Here is a 23,444-nt window from a genome sequence, read left to right on the forward strand (position 1 = left end):
CAAAGAGTTTCAGTTTTGCAGGATGAGAAAGTTCTAGAGATCTGTTTCACAAGGTACAAATAGTTAACAGTACTCTACTATACACTTAAAAATGGTTAAGATGGTAAATTTTATGTTTTGTTTTTTACCCAGATATATATATGTATCACTATATATTATATATTACATTATTTATATTCTTACTGTAACATGATAATATATTTTCTTCATGGTTAACTAGAAGGAATCCCAGTCTTTGCGTACGGGAGACCTAAGACATATGTTGATGCCTAAGTTGAACTTTGTCTGCTTCATAACTCTGCCTCTACACAGATTCCAGGGGTCTTATTCCTCTTCTTGTCACCCTCCCCAGAGGAGTGCTGCATTTTAGTGAAGAACACATGGGATAAATATAACACGAGAATAGCTGGTCAGCCTTCACATAGGTCTTTACTATTTTTGTCAGGTGGAGGTGGTATCGAACGTGGGTCAGTGAGAAAATACGGACCCACCTGAACTAAGCAGTGATGGGAGAGAAATACAGAATGAGAAACGATGTGAGTTTTGTGTTCCCAGGGTGAGAGTGGAGAGGCCACCGATGACGAGATGGCCACCCGCAAAGCCAAAATGCACAAAGAGTGTCGGAGCCGGAGTGGTTCTGACCCTCAAGAAATTAATGAACAAGAAGAATCAGGTAAAGCAGCGTCTTTACATCTGAGAATTTTTAATGGGAAAATATATGCATTTGGTTTTAAATTGTGATTTATATATTGTGGGCATTCTTAACAAAACTCTTTATCACATTATATACTTACCTTTGTGTTTCACTAGATGATGGAACCCAAGAGGTATTTCTGCAAATACAAGTTTGCAAACACAAGTGTAATTAAGAAGAAAATTCTCATTAAGTAACTTGCTATTACTGACAAGGAATATTAGGTATAAAAGATACAAGTTGATAGATTAGACCAGTGATTCTTATCCCCTGGCTGGATATCAGAGCTTTTAAAAAATACCTGGATGCCACACCCCAGCCCAACTGATTTAGACGCTCTCTGTCTGGGACCTGGACATCTATGCACTTTTTAAGTTCCCCAGATGATTCTTTTTTTTTTTTTAATTTTTACCATTTACTCATTATTTGTTTATTTATTTATCTATTTGGCTGTACAGCATGTGGGATCTGAGTTCCCCAACCAGGGACTGAACCCATGCCCCCAGCAGTGGAAGCACAGAGTCCTAACCACTAGACCGCCAGTGAAGTCCCACTCCCCAGATGATTCTGATGTGTAGCCAGGACTGAGAACCCACCAGAATATTTTGATGCTTCTTGTACATTAATTACCTGCATGGATTGATTTCCTCAGACGTTCAGAAGCATCTTTGGTTTTCATTTGATTTCTGAGGGCAAGTATAATCACAGTCATTGTCTCTTTTCTGTCTTTCACCCTCACAGAGGCGAATGCCATCACGAGCTCTCCTAACCCTCTCCCTTCCAGAAGAGCCCACTCTTTGACCACGGCTGGGTCCCCTAACTTGGCTGCCGGGACGTCATCTCCCATCAGGCCAGTGTCCTCCCCTGTGCTGTCTTCTTCAAACAAGAGCCCGTCCAGGTGGGGCCTTAACATGACAAAACAGAAGGACCCTTCACACCCTTCAGGTTGTGTAGAAGGGCATCCTCTCCCAGTGCTCTACGGAAAGACTATCTCTAATTTTGACTTAACAATCACATTAAAACTGAAAACCCCCAATTTTTTTAAAGGTCCTAATTTTCTTGATTTTGTATTCCTACCTTCTCATATTATTATAACTGCTTCTCATTTTTTGACAAAGATCAGTAGCAGTAACAAAATCTGAGCTGTGAGTCTCTAAATCTGCACTGATATAGCAGCTGCTAGCCACAGGGAAAAAATGTTAAGTGGCTATTTAAATTCGAATTTTAATTAATTAAAATTAAATAAAATTTCAAATTCAGTTCCTCAGTCATGCTAGCCACATTAAAAGTGTTCCATAGCTACCAGTGGCTGGTGTCTACTGTACTGAACAGTGCAGATAAAGAACATTTCTATCATTGCAGAAAGTTTTATTGGATAGCACTGCTCTAAACGAAGAAGAAATTAAGTTTTAATGTAAGCAGCTTGACCCTTTGCTAATAGGTGAAATATATTTCACACTCTTGTCATGTATGAGATATACATGTCTAGAGAAGTGAATGTCTTACAGCAAGTTAGATAGGTTTAGCTGGTATTAGTGTAAATTATTTTGTAAGGTCCATGCAAATTACAGATTTGAAACAACAGTTACCCTCTCAGAAGAAATATTATTAAAATGAAAGTCTTTCAAAGGAATCAGAATGCCACATCATCTCCCTCAGCCCCATACTAAAGTTTAAGAAATGCAAAGACTCCAGATAGAACTATGATAAGACAGACATTCTTTACTTCGTCAAACAGAGGAATGGGCGAAGGAAGTGAGTCTGTACAGATATATTGGCTTTAGAAACGTTAATTTTACGCACACACACACACACACACACACACACACACACACACCCCTCCTTCCCCCTTCCTCTCTTTCTGGGAAGCTTGCTACAGAAAAGAACCCTACAGTGACTCATCTTTTAAAGGGAAGCATCCTTTCACAATATGATAATGAACATAATTTCTACACTTGATGAAACTGGGTTACAGGTACATGCGAATTATTTATACCACTCTTGCGAGGTTTGTAGGAGTTTTGGGGTTTTTTTTTTAATTTATTTATTTTATTTATTATTTTTGCCTGCCTTGGGTCTTCGTTGCTGTGCTCGGGCTTTCTCTAGTTGCGGCGAGCAGGGGCTAATCTTTGTTGCAGTGCGCGGGCTTCCCATTGCGGTGGCTTCTCTTGTTGCAGAGCACAGTCTCTAGGCCTGTGGGCTTCAGTAGTTGTGGCTCGCGGGCTCTAGAGCGCAGGCTCCATAGTTGTGGTGCACGGGCTTAGTTGCTCCGTGGCATGTGGGATCTTCCCGGACCAGGGCTCGAACCCGTGTCCCCTGCATTGGCAGGTGGATTCTTAACCACTGAGCCACCAGGGAAGCCCGGTTTGTAGGTTTGTAACAAAATTAAAGCTACAAAGAATCAGAATTCTTTACATTTTATTTCAGCCTATACAGTATTCCGGGTAAATAAAATAGCCAGAGAACTTGGATTAAGTGGTCTTTCTCTTTATTTCAATCACTCATAAGCAGGAAAAGGGAGGACAAAGTAAAGGAGGAAAATCTTTTCAAAGAGGTAAAAGTAGAGAAACTACCATGCCAGATGCAAGATCAGAGGACCCTGCCATAGAATGACAGGGGGCAGTGCCCACCAAGTATTCTAAACCAGAAAGAGAAGACGAAACAAGAGAAGAAAAGTCAGCCTGAATGCTTTTCAAGGAGAGAGCAAGACGGAGCCCTAGGAAGGGAACAAGTGGACTGATAGAGTTTCCTAAAGTCAGAGGGAGATGGGTGTCTACAGACAGAGGCCGAACCAGGAACCAGAAGGAAGGAAGGCAGGGAATGTACTTGTTTAAATGCAAATGATAAGCCATTTTGTTATCGGATCTTTTTCCTCTTCCTGAACCTCCAGCCTCTGTTTCCCATACCACATTGGCGATCAATAACCCAAGTCTACAAAGTACGATAAATCTATCCATTTGTATTACTCTTCCATTAATGGAGGTGACCTTCTGATGTCAACACAAAATAATTTTTCATGAATAAACACTATTGGCAGGATTGAGGACAAACTAGCTATTCATTACAGTATTCTCTCTACTTTCTTACATATTTGAAATATTTCGAAAGTAAAAAATAAGAGACAAAAGCAAAAATGAAAAAAAAAAAAAAAAAAAAAGATCCTAGTCATTGATTTGACCAAAAACCAGTCAAAACATTTCTCATACTCTCCTCTCAGGGAACCAGTGTAGAAAATAAAAAAAATATTGTGAAACAGCTAGACTGAATTTTTGACCCAGTTGACTGATATTTTTATATTAAATACATCCAACCTTGGTAGGTGCAAATATAATTCTAGGCAGAGTTGGCTTCTTTCCATCCTTAATATTTTTGTGACTCACATTTTCCATTAACATTAAAAGCCCGTCCTTGTTTTCATCTAAGAACTGGTTAAGAAAGGAAAAAGAGAAGACCTTGATACATTCAAGATTTTCTTCTTAAATGTGTTTCTATATTTTAGAATATGGGAAAGAACATGCATAATCTTCCCTAAGTCATGACTGAGTCATTTGGAGCTCTTTTTTAAAATGACTTTTCTTCAAAACCACTGAATTTATGTGTTTTTTTTCTCCCATTGACCTGAGATTGCAAAGAACTGTTATGATTAGTAGAAGGATATTAACCTCAACTTTGTGCCCTTATTAAATAAGCTATAAACATGAAGTGGTTTCAGTGTATACAGTTTTACTTCTTCCGATGCAATGTGGATTCATTTTGAGAGAAGTGAAAAGATGTACGTAATTAAAGCAATGCTTAGAAAGAAAAGAAAAGAGCCTAAACCTTCAATGACTTGCAGTCCATGTTTTTGTTCATGTTGCTAATCAGAGAATGTCTCTTGGGGCAGAATGACAAAACTGGTCCCAGTTCTGCCCATTAAGGCCGTGTCTTTGTTGCAGTGCTTGGAGCAGCAGCAGCTGGCATGGGCGGATCAAAGGAGGAAAGAAGGGCTTTCAGAGCTTCATGGTTTCAGACAGCAGCATGAGTTTTGTGGAGTTTGTTGAGCTGTTCAAATCATTCAGGTATGGCTGGATTTCTTCTTAGCCTTTCTTGTCTGACCCTTACCTTGTTATAACAATGCCAAAGGTGAGATGTTCTCCATCCCGCACCCAGTGTGAGGAGCCGCAAGGACCTGAAGGATCTCTTTGACATCTATGCCGTACCCTGCGACCGAGCCGGCTCCACGGCGGCCCCCCTCTACACCAACCTGACCATTGACGAAAACACCAGTGGTCTTCAGCCTGACCTAGGTTTGTGTGAGAATTTAATATTTCCCTTTGAGACCTTTCTACCTAAAAATGAAATTTAGAGATCCAGTCACACAAGCCCTTAGCCTGTCCCACATGGCATGCTGCTACCTGGAGCATTGTGAAATGCTTAGAGAATTATCTTTCTAATGGAGGTGTCAGGGGATAGGGTATCATTAGCATTTTGGACAAGGAAATTCATCACTGTGTGGGTCTGTCCATGGATTCCAGAATATTTCACCAATAGAGCCTCCCAGTCATTCTGACAACTAAAACCTTTCCCACTGACTTCCAAAAGTCCACAAGGTATGTGGCATATCCCAGTTGGGAACCACCAGTCTCTTCTGTGCCTCCAGGTGGGTGGGTACTCAACCCCAGGGTGGAAGTTGTCTGCGCTTTGACAGGAGAGTTTTTCGTGACCTCAGCAGAGCACTTCTGTCTGAACATCCAGGACATTTTTCCTAATATGTAAACCAGAATGTCTAGTTCCTCGATCCCATCACCACCACCATCATTACCATAACCACCCATGCATTTTAAGCCTATTATTTTTCTCTTCTGTTCTTGCTGGAAACTATAAACACTAAAAAGCAAAAACAAAAAAAAAAGTCCTCTTTCATGCATTTGCTTTTTAATTATTTTAAAACATACTGTCCTTATGCTAAAAATATTGACCTTTTTCAACTTTAGTCATAAATGTGCATAACTATGGACTAGCCCAGTAGTGACACTTTTTATAAAATTAATAGACTTTATTTTTTAGAACAGTTTTAGGTTAACAGAAAAATGAGGGGAAAGTACAGAGAGTTCCCATATACCCTCCCCCACACACATACAGTTCCCTCCCTTAGTAATATCTTGTATTAGTGTGGTATATTTGTTACAGTTGAGCCAATATTAATATATTAACTGAAGTCCATAATTTACATTTGTGTTCACTGTATTGTACATTCTAGGGTTTTTTGTTTTGTTTTTTTATTGCGGTATGTGGGCCTCTCACTGTTGTGGCCTCTCCCGTTGCGGAGCACAGGCTCCGGACGCGCAGGCTCAGCAGCCATGGCTCACGGGCCCAGCCGTTCCGCAGCATGTGGGATCTTCCCGGACCGGGGCACGAACCCCTGTCCCCTGCATCGGCAGGCGGACTCTCAACCACTGCGCCACCAGGGAAGCCCATGTCTCCATAGTTTTGACTTTCCCAGAGTGTCATATAGTTGGGATCATATAGTATGTAGCCTTTTCACACTAGCTCCTTTCACTGAGCAATGTGCATTTAAGGTTTCTCGATGTCTTTTCATAGTTTGATCGGTCATTTCTTTTTTTGCTGAATAATATTTTGTTGTATGGATATTTGTCCTGTTGAAAGACATCTTGGTTGCTTCCAAGTTTTAGCAGTTATGTATAAAGCTGCTATAAATATTTGGTGTGCAGGGTTTTTGTGGAGGTAAGTTTTCAGCTCACTTGGGTAGACACCTAGGAATGCAGTGGCTGGATCATATGATAAGTCTGTGTTTAGCTCTGCAAGAAACTGACTGTCCTCCAAGGTGGTTAGAATGAAAATGACTGGCCATACCCAAATGGGTGCACATGTGGAGCAATCAGGGCATTGCTGGTGAAAATGTAAAATGGTACAGCCACCTCAGAAGAGAATTTGTCAGTTTCCTACAAAACTAAACGTACTCTTATCGTGTGATCCAGCAGTTGTACTCCTTGGCGTTTACCCAAATGAGCTGAAAACTTGTGTTCACACAGAAACCTGCACACAAATGTTTACAGTTACACTTTTAAAGTACAGAAAAAACTGTAATCTTAAGGATATGTCTTCCATTTCTGCAAACATAAAGATGTAGAAGTAGCTAGTCTCAAAAACCAAAGACTGAATACAGCCTGAAGTCCCCAAATAAATTTACATTTAGTTTCCATCTAATACTTAATCTTATGGGCTTTCAAAATCTTTGACCTCGCTCTCTCTTAGTTTCTTTTATTTATTCATTGATTCATTTTTGTTTATTCCTTCAACTATGTGAACTTTATTCCTTCAACTATATTCCATCAAACTCCACTGAGTTTGATGGCTTGTTTAGACAGATTAGTGAAGAGTTTCTCCAGCTTAATATTTCCACAACACCATTATCTCCAAGATGAACTTTATAAAAGACGCTGGCTAGCCTGTCCGTGTTCTGTGGGTGGTTCTCTTTCAGATTTGTTGACCAGAAATGTCTCCGATTTGGGGTTATTCATTAAGAGTAAACAGCAGCTGTCCGACAACCAGAGGCAGATATCTGATGCCATTGCTGCTGCAAGTATCGTGACAAATGGCACTGGGGTGGAGAGCACATCCCTGGGCGTATTTGGAGTTGGCATCCTCCAGCTCAATGACTTCCTAGTGAATTGCCAAGGAGAACACTACACTTACGATGAAATCCTCAGCATCATCCAGGTTTGTACCCATTTGGTATGCAAGCAAATGTGCAAAGCCTCTAACTATGTTAATTATTTTCTGTAAACATTTACTCTTTCTATATTTCCTTCTAACACCTGTAAGTCTAGGGCCGAAATAGAGGGTTGGGTTTTTTTTTTTTAAATACCAAATATATGTGTTCTTATTTAACATATGACTAATATAGGTCCTAAGCCTTCTCTTACTCAGTGACTACTGTAAGGAATCAGTACATGATCGCTTCTTGTAGTTCTAGCACATGCAGTAGAATTAGCAGTTAGGTTGTCAACCACTTTGATTGTTTAACAAATGTTTATTAGCTTGTACTATGGACCTGGCTCTGTTCCAGGACCTGGAAATATACTAGTTCCATTCTAGTGGGTGTGGCAGACAATAAATGAATAAAAATATAAAGTAATTTCAGGTAATAATGGGTTCTGAAAAAATTGAGCAGAGTAAGGGGATGGAGTGATGCAGGAGGGCTGAGAGGAGTAAGCAAAGGCCACTGTGGGGAGGTGACACTTGGGCTGAGCCCTGAATGCATAAGCCACGTGAAGGTCTGAGGAAAGAGCATTCCAGACAGGGAGTAGCAAGCAGGAGCGAGCTTGGAGTCTGTGAGGAATAACAAATGCCAGAGGGACAATAGCTGACATGATTTCAGACAGGTGGGCAGGGGCCGTATCATCCAGGTATTTTAGGCCATGGGAAGGAATTTGACTCGAGTCCATGTGAGATGGGAAGCTATTGGAGACTTTTGAGCAGGGCAGTAACATGATTTGATTTGTGTTTTTAAGAGGTCACCCTGGCCCCACTGCAGTATAAACTGTGCTAGGGAAGGAGGAAAGCAGAGAGACCTGGTAGGAAGCTGTCACAGTAACCCAGGCGAGAGGCGGTGATGGCTTCCGCTAGAGGGCGGCAGGAGCTAGGGGGCGGCAAGATAGTTCCTTGTGGCTGCGCCACATGCAGCAGAATTAGTCTAGGTTTTCAGCCTGCCTTGTCAGCTGATTGGGAATCAGTGGACTAGCTGGCCAGCAACTGGACTTGATCACTGGCAATGCTAAAAATGTAAGGTTAAGATCTCGTGATTGTGTGCTCGCTATAATATGATGGAGCGCAAGTACCGAGGATTCCATGTCATTCTTGCATTTCACCTCCCACCAACTCTATGGTAGCTGCCGTTATGATCCCCATCTTCACCTGGATAAACCGATATCGTTTGTTTTCATATAAATCAGTCTTATTCTTTTCTCCCACTCTCCTTTTTTCTCTTAAATAAATATGCTTCGTATAATAAACTCACACATAATTAATGTTTTCTTTTAGACTAAAAAACTAGACCTTACCACTGCATAACTAAATTAGTTCAAATATTTGGTTTAGATGTTTCCTGATGAAAACAGAACAGTTTTAAAAAATGATGTGGTGGTTTTTCCCTTTAGTTTCCTTTACTTAAATAACACTCTTTTTGTATCCCTTGCAGAAGTTCGAGCCTAGTGTTAGTATGTGTCATCAGGGCCTAATGTCGTTTGAAGGATTTGCAAGGTAACTTTTAAAAAATCTTTGCCCATCATTTAAGAGCATACATTTTTCAAACAGACTTACAAATGCAGAGAACAGACTAGTGGTTACCAGTGGAGAGAGGGTTTGACAGAGGGGCAAGATAGGGGAAGTGGATTAAGAGATACAAACTACAAGGTGTAAAATAAATATGATACAAGGAAGTAATGTACAGCACAGGGAATATAGCCATTGTTTTGTAATAACTTTATATAGAGTATAATATATAAAAATACTGAATCAATATGTTGTATACCTGAAACTAATATAATATTGTAAGTCAACTATAGTCCATTTTTTAAAAAAAAGAGTATATATTTTTCCCATGCAATTCTAAGAAACTTTGTTTCCTCTAGGTTTCTGATGGATAAAGATAATTTTGCCTCGAAAAATGATGAGTCACAGGAGAACATTAAAGAATTGCAATTGCCCCTCTCCTACTATTACATTGAATCTTCACACAATACCTACCTCACAGGCCATCAACTCAAGGGAGAGTCCTCAGTAGAACTCTACAGCCAGGTACTGAGAATTTCACTTGGAATATGGTTTTCATTAAACCTTATTTATGTAACCCCCAAAGTCACAAAAGCCTGACCCCAGACTCCTTTGAAGAACTTATACACTATTAATTGTGAAATGTGAGGAAGCATGATGTGTGGGAAAACCACCTATACATACAGTTGTTTTCTTTACTTCTTTTTGTTTCTTCCCCCCGCCCCATCTACACTTAACCTTTATTCTAGGCAAAATTTAAAAAGTAGTTGTTTGAGACTCATAGCTTTTAGATCCTGGTTAGTCTGACCTACCTCTACTAAAATTAGATTTTCCCATGGGAAAACTATCTAATTGCTTCACTAAATGCTAAATAAATCAATATATTGTAGTGGGAAAGCATAGCAGAAAATGCAACTGTCTGTGAAGTTATTCCCAAAATATTGTTTGTTTTGGTTTTCAATTTGTCAGAAAATTAATCTATCCCTATGGCAACCAACAAAAAAAAATTTTACAGACTGCAGGCACTGTCCCTACACATTTAAATTCATGGGAATATTCTTGAAAACTCAGAAGGGTCTCTGGACTAGAAAAAGCACATCCTTTTGACCTAAACATCCAGCTCTCAATGATCCCTATGTCTGTTGCTTCTGTTATATTTTCTGCACCATCCTTGTCTATGCTGCCTGTTTTCTGAACTCCCACAAGGTGAGTTAATTATGGGAGGAGCTAGCTACGTCCAGGGGTGTGTGTGTGTGTGTGTGTGTGTGTGTGTGTGTGTGTGTGTGTGTGTGTGTGTTGGGGGGGTCCAACTGTAAAAATTGTACTGTTTACACAAACCCAGCAGACTTGAGCTTCCTTTATTCTGATAAATGTCTATATATTCCTCAAAGCATTGGTCAAACTTCTGTCCCAAAGCTTATCTGGTATGGAGTATGTATTTTATTTTATTTTATTATAGAAATCCATTTTTAATTTATTTATTTTACTTTTGGCTGCATTGGGTCTTCGTTGCTATGCGTTTTGGGTTTTCTCTAGCTGTGTGGAGCGTGGGCTACTCTTCACTGCAGTGCGCAGGCTTCTCATTGTGATGGCTTCTCTTTGTTGAAGAGCACGGGCTCTAGGTGCGCGGGCTTAGTAGTTGTGGCATATGGGCTCAGCAGCTGCGGCTCACGGGCTCTAGAGTGCAGGCTCAGTAGTTGTGGTGCACGGGCTTAGTTGCTCCGCAGCATGTGGGATCTTCCCGGACCAGGGCTCGAACCTGTGTCCCCTGCATTGGCAGGCAGATTCTTAACCACTGCGCCACCAGGGAAGCCCTGGAGTATGTATTTTATTTTATTTTATTTTATTTTATTTATTTATTTTTTTTTAATGGAGGAAAAATTTCTCCCAGCACTTAAAAAAAGACACAAAAGAAACAAATTGTTTTTATTGATCTGAAACCTCTTAATAGGTTTTTTTTTTTTAACCTCATTTATTTTATTTTATTTTTTTATTTTTTTTTTTCCTTTTATTTTTTTTTATTTTTTTATTTTTTAAACATCTTTATTGGAGTATAACTGCTTTACAATGGTGTGTTAGTTTCTGCTGTATAACAAAGTGAATCAGCTATATGTATACATACATCCCCATATATCCTCTCCCTCTTGCGTCTCCCTCCCCCAGAGTAACTGTTAATTCAGAGCCAGGCTGTGGAGTCTTCCTTGAGGGTTGTTATAGCTTGTAATTGGTCTGTTCATATTTTCTATTTCTTCCTGATTCAGTCTTGGCAGGTTGTGCCTTTCTAAGAATTTGTCCATTTCTTCCAGGTTGTCCATTTTATTGGCATAGAGTTGCTTGTAGTAATCTCTCATGATCTTTTGTATTTCTGCAGTGTCAGTTGTTACTTCTCCTTTTTCATTTCTAATTCTATTGATTTGAGTCTTCTCCCTTTTTTTCTTGATGAGTCTGGCTAATGGTTTATCAATTTTGTTTATCCTTTCAAAGAACCAGCTTTTAGTTTTATTGATCTTTGCTATCATTTCCTTCATTTCTTTTTCATTTATTTCTGATCTGATTTTTATGATTTCTTTCCTCCTGCTAACTTTGGGGTTTTTTTGTTCTTCTTTCTCTAATTGCTTTAGGTGCACGGTTAGGTTGTTTATTCGAGATGTTTCCTGTTTCTTAAGGTAAGATTGTATTGCTATAAACTTCCCTCTTAGAACTGCTTTTGCTGCATCCCATAGATTTTGAGTTGTCGTGTCTCCATTGTCATTTGTTTCTAGGTATTTTTTGATTTCCTCTTTGATTTCTTCAGTGATCACTTCGTTATTAAGTAGTGTATTGTTTAGCCTCCATGTGTTTGTATTTTTTACAGATCTTCTCCTGTAATTGATATCAAGTCTCATAGCGTTGTGGTCGGAAAAGATACTTGATACAATTTCAATTTTCTTAAATTTACCAAGGCTTGATTTGTGACCCAAGATATGATCTATCCTGGAGAATGTTCCATGAGCACTTGAGAAAAATGTGTATTCTGTTGTTTTTGGATGGAATGTCCTATAAATATCAATTAACTCCATCTCGTTTAATGTATCATTTAAAGCTTGTGTTTCCTTATTTATTTTCATTTTGGATGATCTGTCCATTGGTGAAAGTGGGGTGTTAAAGTCCCCTACTATGAATGTGTTACTGTCGATTTCCCCTTTTATGGTTGTCAGTATTTGCCTTATGTATTGAGGTGCACCTATGTTGGGTGCATAAATATTTACAATTGTTATATCTTCCTCTTGGATCGATCCCTTGATCATTATGTAGTGTCCTTCTTTGTCTCTTCTAATAGTCTTTATTTTAAAGTCTATTTTGTCTGATATGAGAATTGCTACTCCAGCTTTCTTTTGGTTTCCATTTGCATGAAATACCTTTTTCCATCCCCTTACTTTCAGTCTGTATGTGTCTCTAGGTCTGAAATGGGTCTCTTGTAGACAGCAAATATATGGGTCTTGTTTTTGTATCCATTCAGCCAATCTGTGTCTTTTGGTGGGAGCATTTAGTCCATTTACATTTAAGGTAATTATCGATATGTGTGTTCCTATTCCCATTTTCTTAATTGTTTTGGGTTCGTTATTGTAGGTCTTTTCCTTCTTCTGTGTTTCTTGCCTAGAGAAGTTCCTTTAGCAGTTGTTGTAGAGCTGGTTTGGTGGTGCTGAACTCTCTCAGCTTTTGCTTGTCTGTAAAGGTTTTAATTTCTCCATCAAATCTGAATGAGATCCTTGCTGGGTAGAGTAATCTTGGTTGCAGGTTTTTCTCCTTCAACACTTTCAATATGTCCTGCCACTCCCTTCTGGCTTGCAGAGTTTCTGCTGAAAGATCAGCTGTTAACCTTATGGGGATTCCCTTGTGTGTTATTTGTTGTTTTTCCCTTGCTGCTTTTAATATGTTTTCTTTGTATTTAATTTTTGACAGTTTGATTAATATGTGTCTTGGTGTATTTCTCCTTGGATTTATCCTGTATGGGACTCTCTGTGCTTCCTGGACTTGATTAACTATTTCCTTTCCCATATTAGGGAAGTTTTCAACTATAATCTCTTCAAATATTTTCTCAGTCCCTTTCTTTTTCTCTTCTTCTTCTGGAACCCCTATAATTCGAATGTTGGTGCGTTTAATGTTGTCCCAGAGGTCTCTGAGACTGTCCTCAATTCTTTTCATTCTTTTTTCTTTATTTTGCTCTGCAGTAGTTATTTCCACTATTTTATCTTCCAGGTCACTTATCCGTTCTTCTGCCTCAGTTATTCTGCTATTGATCCCATCTAGAGTACTTTTAATTTCATTTATTGTGTTGTTCATCATTGCTTGTTTCATCTTTAGTTCTTCTAGGTCCTTGTTAACTGATTCTTGCATTTTGTCCATTCTATTGTCCATTCTATCTCCAAGATTTTGGATCAACCTTACTATCATTATTCTGAATTCTTTCTCAGGTAGACTGCCTATTTCCTCTTCATTTGTTAGGTCTGGTGGGTTTTTATCTTGCTCCTTCCTCTGCTGTGTGTTTTTCTGTCTTTTCATTTTGCTTATCTTACTGTGTTTGGGGTCTCCTTTTTTGCAGGCTGAAGGTTCGTAGTTCCTGTTGTTTTTTGTGTCTGTCCCCAGTGGCTAAGGTTGGTTCAGTGGGTTGTGTAGGCTTCCTGGTGGAGGGTACTAGTGCCTGTGTTCTGGTGGATGAGGCTGGATCTTGTTTTTCTGGTGGGCAGGTCCACGTCTTGTTGTGTGTTTTGGGGTGTCTGTAGACTTATTATGATTTGGGGCAGCCTCTCTGCTAATGGGTGGGGTTGTGTTCCTGTCTTGCTAGTTGTTTGGCATAGGATGTCCAGCACTGTAGCTTGCTGGTCGTTGAGTGAAGCTGGGTGCTGGCGTTGAGATGGAGATCTCTCGGAGATTTTTGCTGTTTGATATTATGTGCAGCTGGGAGGCCTCTTGTGGACCAGTGTCCTGAAGTTGGCTCTCCCACCTCAGAGGCACAGCACTGACTCCTGGCTGCAGCACCAAGAGCCTTTCATCCACAGGGCTCCTTAATTTGGGATGATTCGTTGTCTATTCAGGTATTCCACAGATGCAGGGTATATCAAATTGATTGTGGAGCTTTAATCCGCTGCTTCTGAGGCTGCTGGGAGAGATTTCCCTTTCTCTTCTTTGTTCTCACAGTTCCCAGGGGCTCAGCTTTGGATTTGGCCCCGCCTGTGCATGTAGGTCGCCGGAGGGCGTCTGTTCTTTGCTCAGACAGGACGGGGTTAAAGGAGCCGCTGATTCGGAGGCTCTGGCTCACTCAGGCCGCGGGGTAGGGAGGGTCACGGAGTGTGGGGCGGGCCTGCAGCGGCAGAGGCCGGCGTGACGTTGCAGCCTGAGGCGCGCCGTGCGTTCTCCCGGGGGAGTTGTCCCTGGATCCCGGGACCCTGGCAGTGGCGGGCTGCACAGGCTCCCCGGAAGGGCGTGTGGCTAGTGACCTGTGTTCGCACACAGGCCTCCTGGTGGCGGCAGCAGCGGCCTTAGCGTCTCATGTCTGTCTCTGGGCTCCGCACTTTTAGCCACGGCTCGCGCCCGTCCCTGGAGCTCTCTCAAGCAGCGTTCTTAATCCCCTCTCCTCGTGCACCAGGAAACAAAGAGGGACGCAAAAGTCTCATCCCTCTTCGGCAGGTCCAGACTTTTCCCGGACTCTCTCCCGGCTAGCCGCGGTGCACTAACGCCCTGCAGGCTGTGTTCACGCCGCCAACCTCAGTCCTCTCCCGGCGCTCCGACAAAAGCCGGAGCCTCAGCTCCCAGTCCCGCCCGCCCCGGCGGGCGAGCAGACAAGCCTCTCGGCTGGTGAGTGCCGGTCGGCCCGATCCTCTGCGCTGGAATCTCTCCGCTTTGCCCTCCGCACCCCTGTTGCTGTGCTCTCTTCCGCGGATCCCAAGCTCCCCCACTCCGCCTCCCGAAGTCTCCACCCGCGAAGGGGCTTCCTAGTGTGTGGACAGTTTTCCTCCTTCACAGCTCTCTCCCGCTGGTGCAGGACCCGTCCCTATCCTTTTGTCTCTGTTTAGTTTTTTCTTTTGCCCTAACCAGGTACATGGGGGGTTCCTTGCCTTTTGGGAGGTCTGAGGTCTTCTGCCAGCGTTCAGTAGGTGCTCCGTAGGAGTTGTTCCACGCGTAGATGTATTTCTGGTGTATCTGTGGGGAGGAAGGTGATCTCCGCGTCTTACTCTTCCGCCATCTTCCCTCTTAATCTGGAGTATGTATTTTAAACTCTAAAATCTAAGGGCTTTTATTATGAAATGAAGATGTGTCCTTAGAGTAGTGATTTTCAAAATAAGAATTCTGTCAAGGGGCCTCAGCTGCTGACGCAGAAGAGCAGACAGTCACTGAAGAGCAGACTGCCACTCAAGATTTGCTCTTTTATGTACTTTATATATTGGCCCTCCATTTGTACCGAGTATTCCAAGGTTAAAAGAAGTTTGAAATCCATTGTTCTAGGGGAAAAAAATGAAGTGTGTGTGTGTGTGTGTGTGTGTGTGTGTGTCTGTGTGTGTCTGTGTGTCTGTGTGTGTATTTATCCCAGGAAAATAAGCAGGGACCATTGTCCTAGCTTTAATTCCTACTGCATATATACATATATATTTGACATCAGGGAGGTTTTTTTTTTTACTCCTTAACATACACCTCAAGTAGAGATTGTCACAGCCTTTGAATAAGGCACAGAAACCCCTTAAATAGACTCACAGATGTGATTAAACTTAGTATGAAGCTCCCTTTTATTTCATTTCTTACCACTCTCTGCTCTCTTTCAGCTCTCCCAGTTACCTCCCACGATTACTGTATGGGGCAGATGAGAAGTGAGAAAAAGCTCTGTTCTCACCTGGAATTTGCAGCCCTGGTTCTCCTATTCTAGCCACATGTGGAAACCTTAATGTCATGCAGACATTGATAAGGACCTTTAGTCTTTTCATACTGAAAACCCATCTCATCTGCTGCCAGTCAGTGAACATTCTTCCCAGCGAGGCTCACTACAGAGATGAGGGAGCCTCACGTCCCACCTGTCATATTACACGACAGTTTTCAGCCCAAAGCAACACACCTGTAGATACTCTAGTGCTGACAGACACTGATAGCCTTGGGATTCTTTGCCAAAGAATCAGTTCCCCCTGGGAAGATAGGTCACCTAGGAAAACCGGGTGCTGTATGCTGTGCAATGGGAAGAATCTACCAAGTATCTCATATAAAAACATTAAAATAAGGGGGATTCCACTATCCAAGTTATGTTGCAGCAAGTCTAATGGCCACTAGCCCCCAGTACTGGACTGCTGTCACATGAAAATAGTTAGGTGAATTCTTAAATCAGAGAGTTGGCCTATTCACAGATATATCCACCTTTGGTTTTGGTTGACCCTTTCAAAATATGGTCATCTTTAAGATAGTCCACAAATACAGTCTATGGAGGAAGAAGTTGCTCCAAGCAAACGTTACAGAGATGCAACCCAAGCACATATATCAGGAGCTCTGCTTCCAGCTCTAGATCCAGAGAAGCAAATAGGTATCATCTCATCTAATTCACTGGTAGTGTTTCCTGGAGTTCTTTGCTGAGGAGGCTGTGAGATAACACATCAGAGCTTAGGGGGCAAGTATATTATGACTGATTACTGATGACTGCTATGGGTGTGCAGAGGGGACTTTATGGATTATTTGTCATCTCTGCTGTAGAGGCTGTTCTAGGATTAGACAGCAAGGCAAATCCTTGATAACTCCCTGCTTCTACTCTTCTCCCATGCTATATGTTCACAGCAAAGGTATTAGGTGGTGACAGAATGTGTGTCTAAATAGAGGAGATTTTATCCTGATTGGTTTTATATAAATGTTTGGCCAGTTCACTAAGGAATCAGTGGCCTCATTTCCACATCAGCACCTGTGTCACCTCCACTGACATCTGCCCAGATAGAGTTATAGCCTGGCTGTCTCATTTCAGGATGCACCATGTGTAGGTCCCTTGAGGGACCAAAGTTGATGGGAAAATTGTCATATGTTTTTGCTATCAAATTTTACCTTCCAATAGTATTCAGCTCTGGTAAGCACTCTTTCTACCTTAATCTATTCTCTCCCTTCCCCACCCCGATAAATTGTGGCCTTCGGCCAACATGTAATATTTCTTTTCAATCTTAGGCCCTTCTGTTTTAGCCTGGAGAGTGAACACTGATATGTGGAAGCCTGTGCTGGGTTTAATTTGAGACTTTATCTCCATTTGCTCATCTGGGGTGGATTCATTCATTGATCCCACAGGTCCTCCTGCAAGGCTGTAGGAGTGTAGAGTTGGACTGCTGGGACGGAGATGATGGGATGCCCATCATTTATCATGGACACACCCTGACAACCAAGATCCCCTTCAAGGTAATGCTTCATAACTTTCTTTAAATCAGATCACAAAGAGTCATTATCTTCATTCGTGATTTAAATGAATGACTCTTCCAAGTTATACCTTAGTTTGGGAGTTCTTATCCTGGGTCTTAAGGCTTCCCCAAATTGTGTGGGATGTACACATGTTCATTTTCCTAGGAGTTGATCTAGAACTCTCCTTAGATTCTCATTTGACCAAAGTTTAGTAACCATTACCTTAAATTAGTTATCATGTAATAATATTGTTGAAATTTTTACATCATAAGATGATATATAAAAGGCAGGGTCTGTTCTCTTGCTGTAGGAATTAAAGGTCATTTCTCCCGGTGTCCTGCTGACAAAGGCCAACATTATGTGTCAGGAGATGATTAAATGACATTATAAAGTAATGAGAATTGATTCCACCTAGGGAGATTGGCCACCCGGGAAGACTGGTTTCACTGTATTATTATTGCAAATTCTAAGTAGTTTATTTGTTCATTGTGCAATTACTGTCCTCATTCAGAGGGTCTTTGGCTGTAACATCATTTTTTTCTGAACCGTGGCTGGGCTGGAAGGAATTTTCTTAATTTCTGTCTTGTACGTGAAGATGGTGGCTAAAATGCATTTTCTTTTTAACTCATTTTCCTATTCAGCCCTCTTAAAACTTTTTGTACACTATATTGAGGGAAGGAGTAGTTGATAACTGTGTTTACATACATGCATAAATATATGTGAATATGTGATACATGTCTTATTGCCCCAAGTAGATTTGATTATAAACTCCTTGAAAGCAGGAAAGTATCTTACGCCTTATCATTTTTTTTTTTTTTGCGGTACATGGGCCTCTCACTGTTGTGGTCTCTCCCATTGCGGAGCACAGGCTCTGGACGCGCAGGCTCAGCGGCCATGGCTCATGGGGCCAGCTGCTCTGTGGCATGTGAGATCTTCCCAGACCGGGGCACGAACCCACGTCCCCTGCATCGGCAGGCGGACTCTCAACCACTGCGCCACCAGGGAAGCCCACGCCTTATCATTTTTGATGCTGTAACTAAAACAGTGTCTTTTACTTATACTCAGTATATATATATAGATATAGATATAGATATAGATATATAGATATAGATTTGTTAAATTCAGGATACTGATAGCTGTTCCTCATAGTATGTGAACAATACTCAATATGAATAGTTTAATGTACTTATAGAAAATAGCCTGTTGCTTAACTTGAAAATACATTTGAAAAGATAAAAACCACTTTGGCCAGAGTCTTCTGCATAAACAGTTTAGACGCTTTCTGTGGCTGTAAATGCCTTGCCTTTTGACACCTTGGGCAGATATCTGAACTCTCATGAGCTGTTTTGGCTCACAGGAAGTGGTTGAAGCCATCGATCGCAGTGCCTTTATCAACTCTGACCTCCCCATCATCATATCTATTGAGAACCACTGTTCATTGCCTCAGCAACGAAAAATGGCAGAAATTTTCAAGGTAAGGTATCAGCTAAATGACTGGATGGTATCTTGGCCTTTGTCTTGTGACTGTTGTTGAGCTTAATTTGGGGCCACTGTGGGCCACACCACAGCTGGACCTCAGCTGTGAAGCACGTACAGTTAAGGTCCCTCAGACCTGAGAAATAGGGATGCCCTGGGAGTTTGGGCTCTCTCTTGAGTGGTCCATCTTTTCAGCTGGAGTGATAGAAGCACTGTTCTGTGGTCTCCTGAGCATTTCCAGAAAACCTTCGGAGATAACAAGAGACCAACTTTCCAACACTTTTGGTACCACAAATCAGGGATGCCAGGATGTCACCTGTCAGTTGTATGTGGAAAAGCTGAAAATATCTCAGGGCAAATAAGTCAAATCTTCTTGTGGCCCAACTTCATAGATGGAGATCCAAGGTGGCGAAGAGGTTAGACTGGCCAGAATAGTGCTGTTAACACTCGGCTCTTCCTTATACAAGGGAAATATAATGCAGACAGATTTAAGGGCAAATACGCCATTATACTTCCTCCTTCCTCCACTGGTAGAGGCGTTTATGGGAACATGGCTCTCAGTGGGAGGGAGGGGCATGGCTAGAGGGAAATGTCCCCAAATACTAACGTCAACAAAACTAATTAGCCTTTCATGTTGCCTTTTCTTTGCCATCATTTAGAATAATGGTCTCTAAACTTTTTTGATTGCATACCCCATCAGTAAAATATACCGTGTATTCCTGTTGTGTGTGTATTGACTTATTCATAAATTATATACATATCCTACTTATTAACATATTTTATACATTAATTAAAACATGCAAAAATAGAACATAAAAGAGAGTAACATAGAAAGGATAAAGTAAAGAATAACTTTTAAATACTATTATTTATTAATGATACAAAAACCCTTTTGCTATTATAAAAAAATTTTAAATAAACTTATTTATTTATTATCTAAATTTTTAGTGGGAGTAATATGATTAAATACACTTCATTATTTTGGAAATTTTTGTGATCACTGACTTGAATGTCTGGTTTTAAGTTTAGTTTATTATTTCAATATTTGGCTTTAACAGCTATAGTAGCTGATAAAAATGCCTTACAAAGATACCTGTATCCAGATGGAAAAGGGGTATAATTAACTGCACTTGCTAAATCATGGTACTCATTTCTCAATTCCATTAATGAGGCAAAGGTTCTTATTGGAATTTGGCTAGACAATTTATATGTTTCCTGGTATCAATCAGCTTTTCTTATAAACTAATTGAAAAGGTGTTGCCTTTTTTTTTTTTTTTTTTTTGCGGTACGCGGGCTTCTCACTGTTGTGGCCTCTCCCGTTGCGGAGCACAGGCTCCGGACGCACAGGCTTAGCGGCCATGGCTCACGGGCCCAGCCGCTCTGCGGCATGTGGGATCTTCCCAGACCGGGGCACGAACCCGTGTCCCCTGCATCGGCAGGCGGACTCTCAACCACTGCGCCACCAGGGAAGTCCGAGGTGTTGCCTTTTATATTTTTAACATATGAGTTCAGACTCCAATAAATCCTTCATTTAGAGGATTTTTTAACCATTAGAAAATCTGCTTCCAGGTAGCCTGAGTGTGCATACATAAGAGTTTTTATGTTAACACACATTGTTTCCTACAACAAAATCACATCACAATAGAAATATTTTTAGACAGCTGTCTTTACTCTTTCCAGAACACAGATTTTATCTAAAGAGCAAATACGTTCAGGCTTCCCTGGTGGCACAGTGGTTAAGAATCTGCCTGCCAATGCAGGGGACACGGGTTCGAGCCCTGGTCTGGGAAGATCCCACATGCTGCAGAGCAACTAAGCACTAAGCCCATGCGCCGCAACTACTGAGACTGTGCTCTAGAGCCCGCGAGCCACAACTGCTGAGCCCGCGTCCCACAACTACTGAAGCCCGTGCGTCTAGAGCCCGTGCTCCGCAACGAGAGAAGCCACCGCAATGAGAAGCCCGCGAACCGCATCGAAGAGTAGCCCCCGCTTGCCGCGACTAGAGAAAGCCCACGCGCAGCAACGAAGACCCAATGCAGCCAAAAATAAATAAATAAAATAAATAAATTTATTTTTTTTAAAAAGCAATTACTTTCTCACTCAGTGTTAAAACGTTACCCTTATCATATAGGAACAGATTAACAGTGATTTTATCATCATCATCATCATCGTCTGGTAACAAAGTACAGCTACCCACTATAAACACAGAAAAAGTCCGAAATTTTAGGATACGTTTTTTTTTTAAAGAAAATTGTATAACTTAGAATACTCCTTTAATTTACTGCTTTCTCCTTATATAAAATGTGAGCTTCTATATGTTGTAAAAGATTTTCATAATCACTTTTCATCTCATTACAAAATATTTCAAAGAGAAGTCTTTTTGTGAAATTAACCACATGCCGTCACCAAAGCACCCAAACTGTCATCATCTCAATAAGCTGTTAGCAAACAAAGATGTGAGGGACTCACCTTTGCTCCCTCTGCGTCAAGAGATTCCCTCCTCGTCCCTCAGGGACCTTCATGAACAGTGCCTGACATACAGACTGAGGGTGCCATTTTCAGTCTGTACGTTAAGCACTAATAAGCTTCATTTTGTTCTTTTTTTCATTAAAAAATAACCAGAAATGGAAACTGACATGTTTTCTACCCTCACCCCAAATGGGTCATCCTGTGCCTTCCCCCACCACCCAGCTCCTTGGGGGATACGCATTTCCCTTTGAAGACCAGTGCTCAGAAAAGCTTTATGAGAATGCTGTCTGTGGTTCCTTATACTCAGTGGTGACAAATTCTCCCTATTATTTTTCATTTTTGTCCCCACTTCCTACCTACTTCAAGGTTTGTATCCTTGTGACTTCTTACCCATGTCTGGAACAGACCATATTCTACAAATCACAGCCTCTAACTGAATATCTTTTTCTTCTTTAGTACATCAGACCCCAGAGTATTTTTCTAAATAGTTAGAGCTGGGCCCCCCTGGAGAGGGGCCTAGATCCCTCCTCCTGGCCTTCTAACCACTTCCCGTCTTTCCAGTAAGAAACTATTCAGGGCTGGGGGGCGGGGGACACACAGATACAACATCTTTCCTAGTTTCTCTTCCTAGGATTTTTAGAACAATTCACCTGGGCTGAAATATCTAGCTGATGATTCAGGTATAGATAAAGGGCATTGATTACTTGTTTTCCTTTATTGTTTTTAGACTGTGTTTGGAGAAAAACTGGTGGCTAAATTCTTATTTGAGAGTGATTTCTCAGATGATCCAATGCTTCCCTCACCTGACCAACTCAGGAGGAAAGTACTTCTCAAAAATAAGAAGTTAAAAGCCCATCAGACACCGGTGGATATATTAAAGCAAAAGGTACTGTCTTATTAAAGAAGTTATGAGTATGCTGTGTGCCCAGAACAAAGAAATTCATGTCATTCTAACCTTTCAGATGACTGATGGGTAACCAGTTTTTGAAGATTCAGTTTCCCTGAATGATACATTTGATTTTTGGCTTTCCACTGAATAGACTGATAAATACTCTTCCCACTTACATAAGCTTTTGTTTTGAAAAATTGATGTAGAATGTACCTCATTATTTAATTTATTCTGAGCAGGATAATAAGTGACTCTTGTCTCTGGGCCTGGGCTTCACCGCTGTCAATCCCACAGTGGTCGCTATAGTCCGCTTTAAGAAGAGTCCCCTGTCGGGAGAGCGCTTGGACGTGGGGTTATGACTCCTGAGGTCAGTAGTAGAACCCCAATAGCAGCAGCCCTGTGCTCCCAGCATGGAAGTTGGCACAGTGTATCACTGTGGCATATGGACCCCAAGGCACTTCTATACCTGCCTCACCCATGGAGATCTAGTCCCCGAGCACCACAGACTTGCCTATATAGGAGGGCCCTCAGCCCAAGGATCTGTGAAAAAGTTCAGGTCCAGGACCACTGAGTCCATATGCCAGGTTGAACTTACTCATCCCACAGACTGACAGCTGCCAAAACTATTTGTCCTATTTAGGAGAGCACTGTTGGCCCTGAAACACCACTTTTGAAAATTACAGCAACCAAGAGTTGCTGCATGAACCTCAGCCCCCCGCAGGACTAGAATGGTGCAGCCCCGGCAGCGTGGACAGTCCAAAGTAAAACTAGGTCACGGCCTAGAGCTTTTAATTTCTCTCTGAGCATCACCTCCAAGCCTCCAGGCCCTACTCCAGCTCTGCTTTAAGTGGTTCCCAGAGAACAGATGGATTCTACGAGCCCAACAGATTTGGAATCTTTGTCCTAAGTCATTGATTAAAAAATGTCAAGTCGAGCTGTACAGCAGAAACCAACACAACATTTTAAATCAACTATACTCCAATAAAATGTTTTTTTTTAATTTCACGTCAGATTGAGTCGAAAGTCCAGTTTGACCTAGTTGAGTAGTCTGTTTGGAACAATCGTCTAATCTTCACTTCCATTAAGAATGTTTGGATATTCTTCCATCTGTGGATATGCTTAGATTTGTGAATCTTAAGACGTGATTTCCAGAAGTCAATGCTCAGGGTCTGACAGCACAAGGACCGTGAAACCATCACCTCTCTTAATTTGAACTTTATACCTCAGTTAACACAACCTAGAACTGTTCTCGCT

General features: G+C 41.3%; 1 protein-coding gene across 1 annotated transcript in view; it reads left to right on the top strand.

The window, feature by feature from the left end:
- Positions 1-23,444, top strand: part of PLCE1 (phospholipase C epsilon 1) — a 317,578-nt gene that overhangs the window by 257,371 nt on the left and 36,763 nt on the right. The window contains exons 10-19 of the mRNA XM_004268360.3: positions 556-673; positions 1,436-1,592; positions 4,630-4,752; positions 4,844-4,980; positions 7,176-7,414; positions 8,895-8,956; positions 9,328-9,493; positions 17,249-17,356; positions 18,714-18,830; positions 22,029-22,187. Coding sequence (XP_004268408.2) covers positions 556-673; positions 1,436-1,592; positions 4,630-4,752; positions 4,844-4,980; positions 7,176-7,414; positions 8,895-8,956; positions 9,328-9,493; positions 17,249-17,356; positions 18,714-18,830; positions 22,029-22,187 — 1,386 coding nt within the window. The remainder of the gene's footprint in view (positions 1-555; positions 674-1,435; positions 1,593-4,629; positions 4,753-4,843; positions 4,981-7,175; positions 7,415-8,894; positions 8,957-9,327; positions 9,494-17,248; positions 17,357-18,713; positions 18,831-22,028; positions 22,188-23,444) is intronic.

Source organism: Orcinus orca, chromosome 14 (genome assembly GCF_937001465.1).
Source record: "Orcinus orca chromosome 14, mOrcOrc1.1, whole genome shotgun sequence".
In the NCBI taxonomy this organism is placed as follows: domain Eukaryota; kingdom Metazoa; phylum Chordata; class Mammalia; order Artiodactyla; family Delphinidae; genus Orcinus; species Orcinus orca.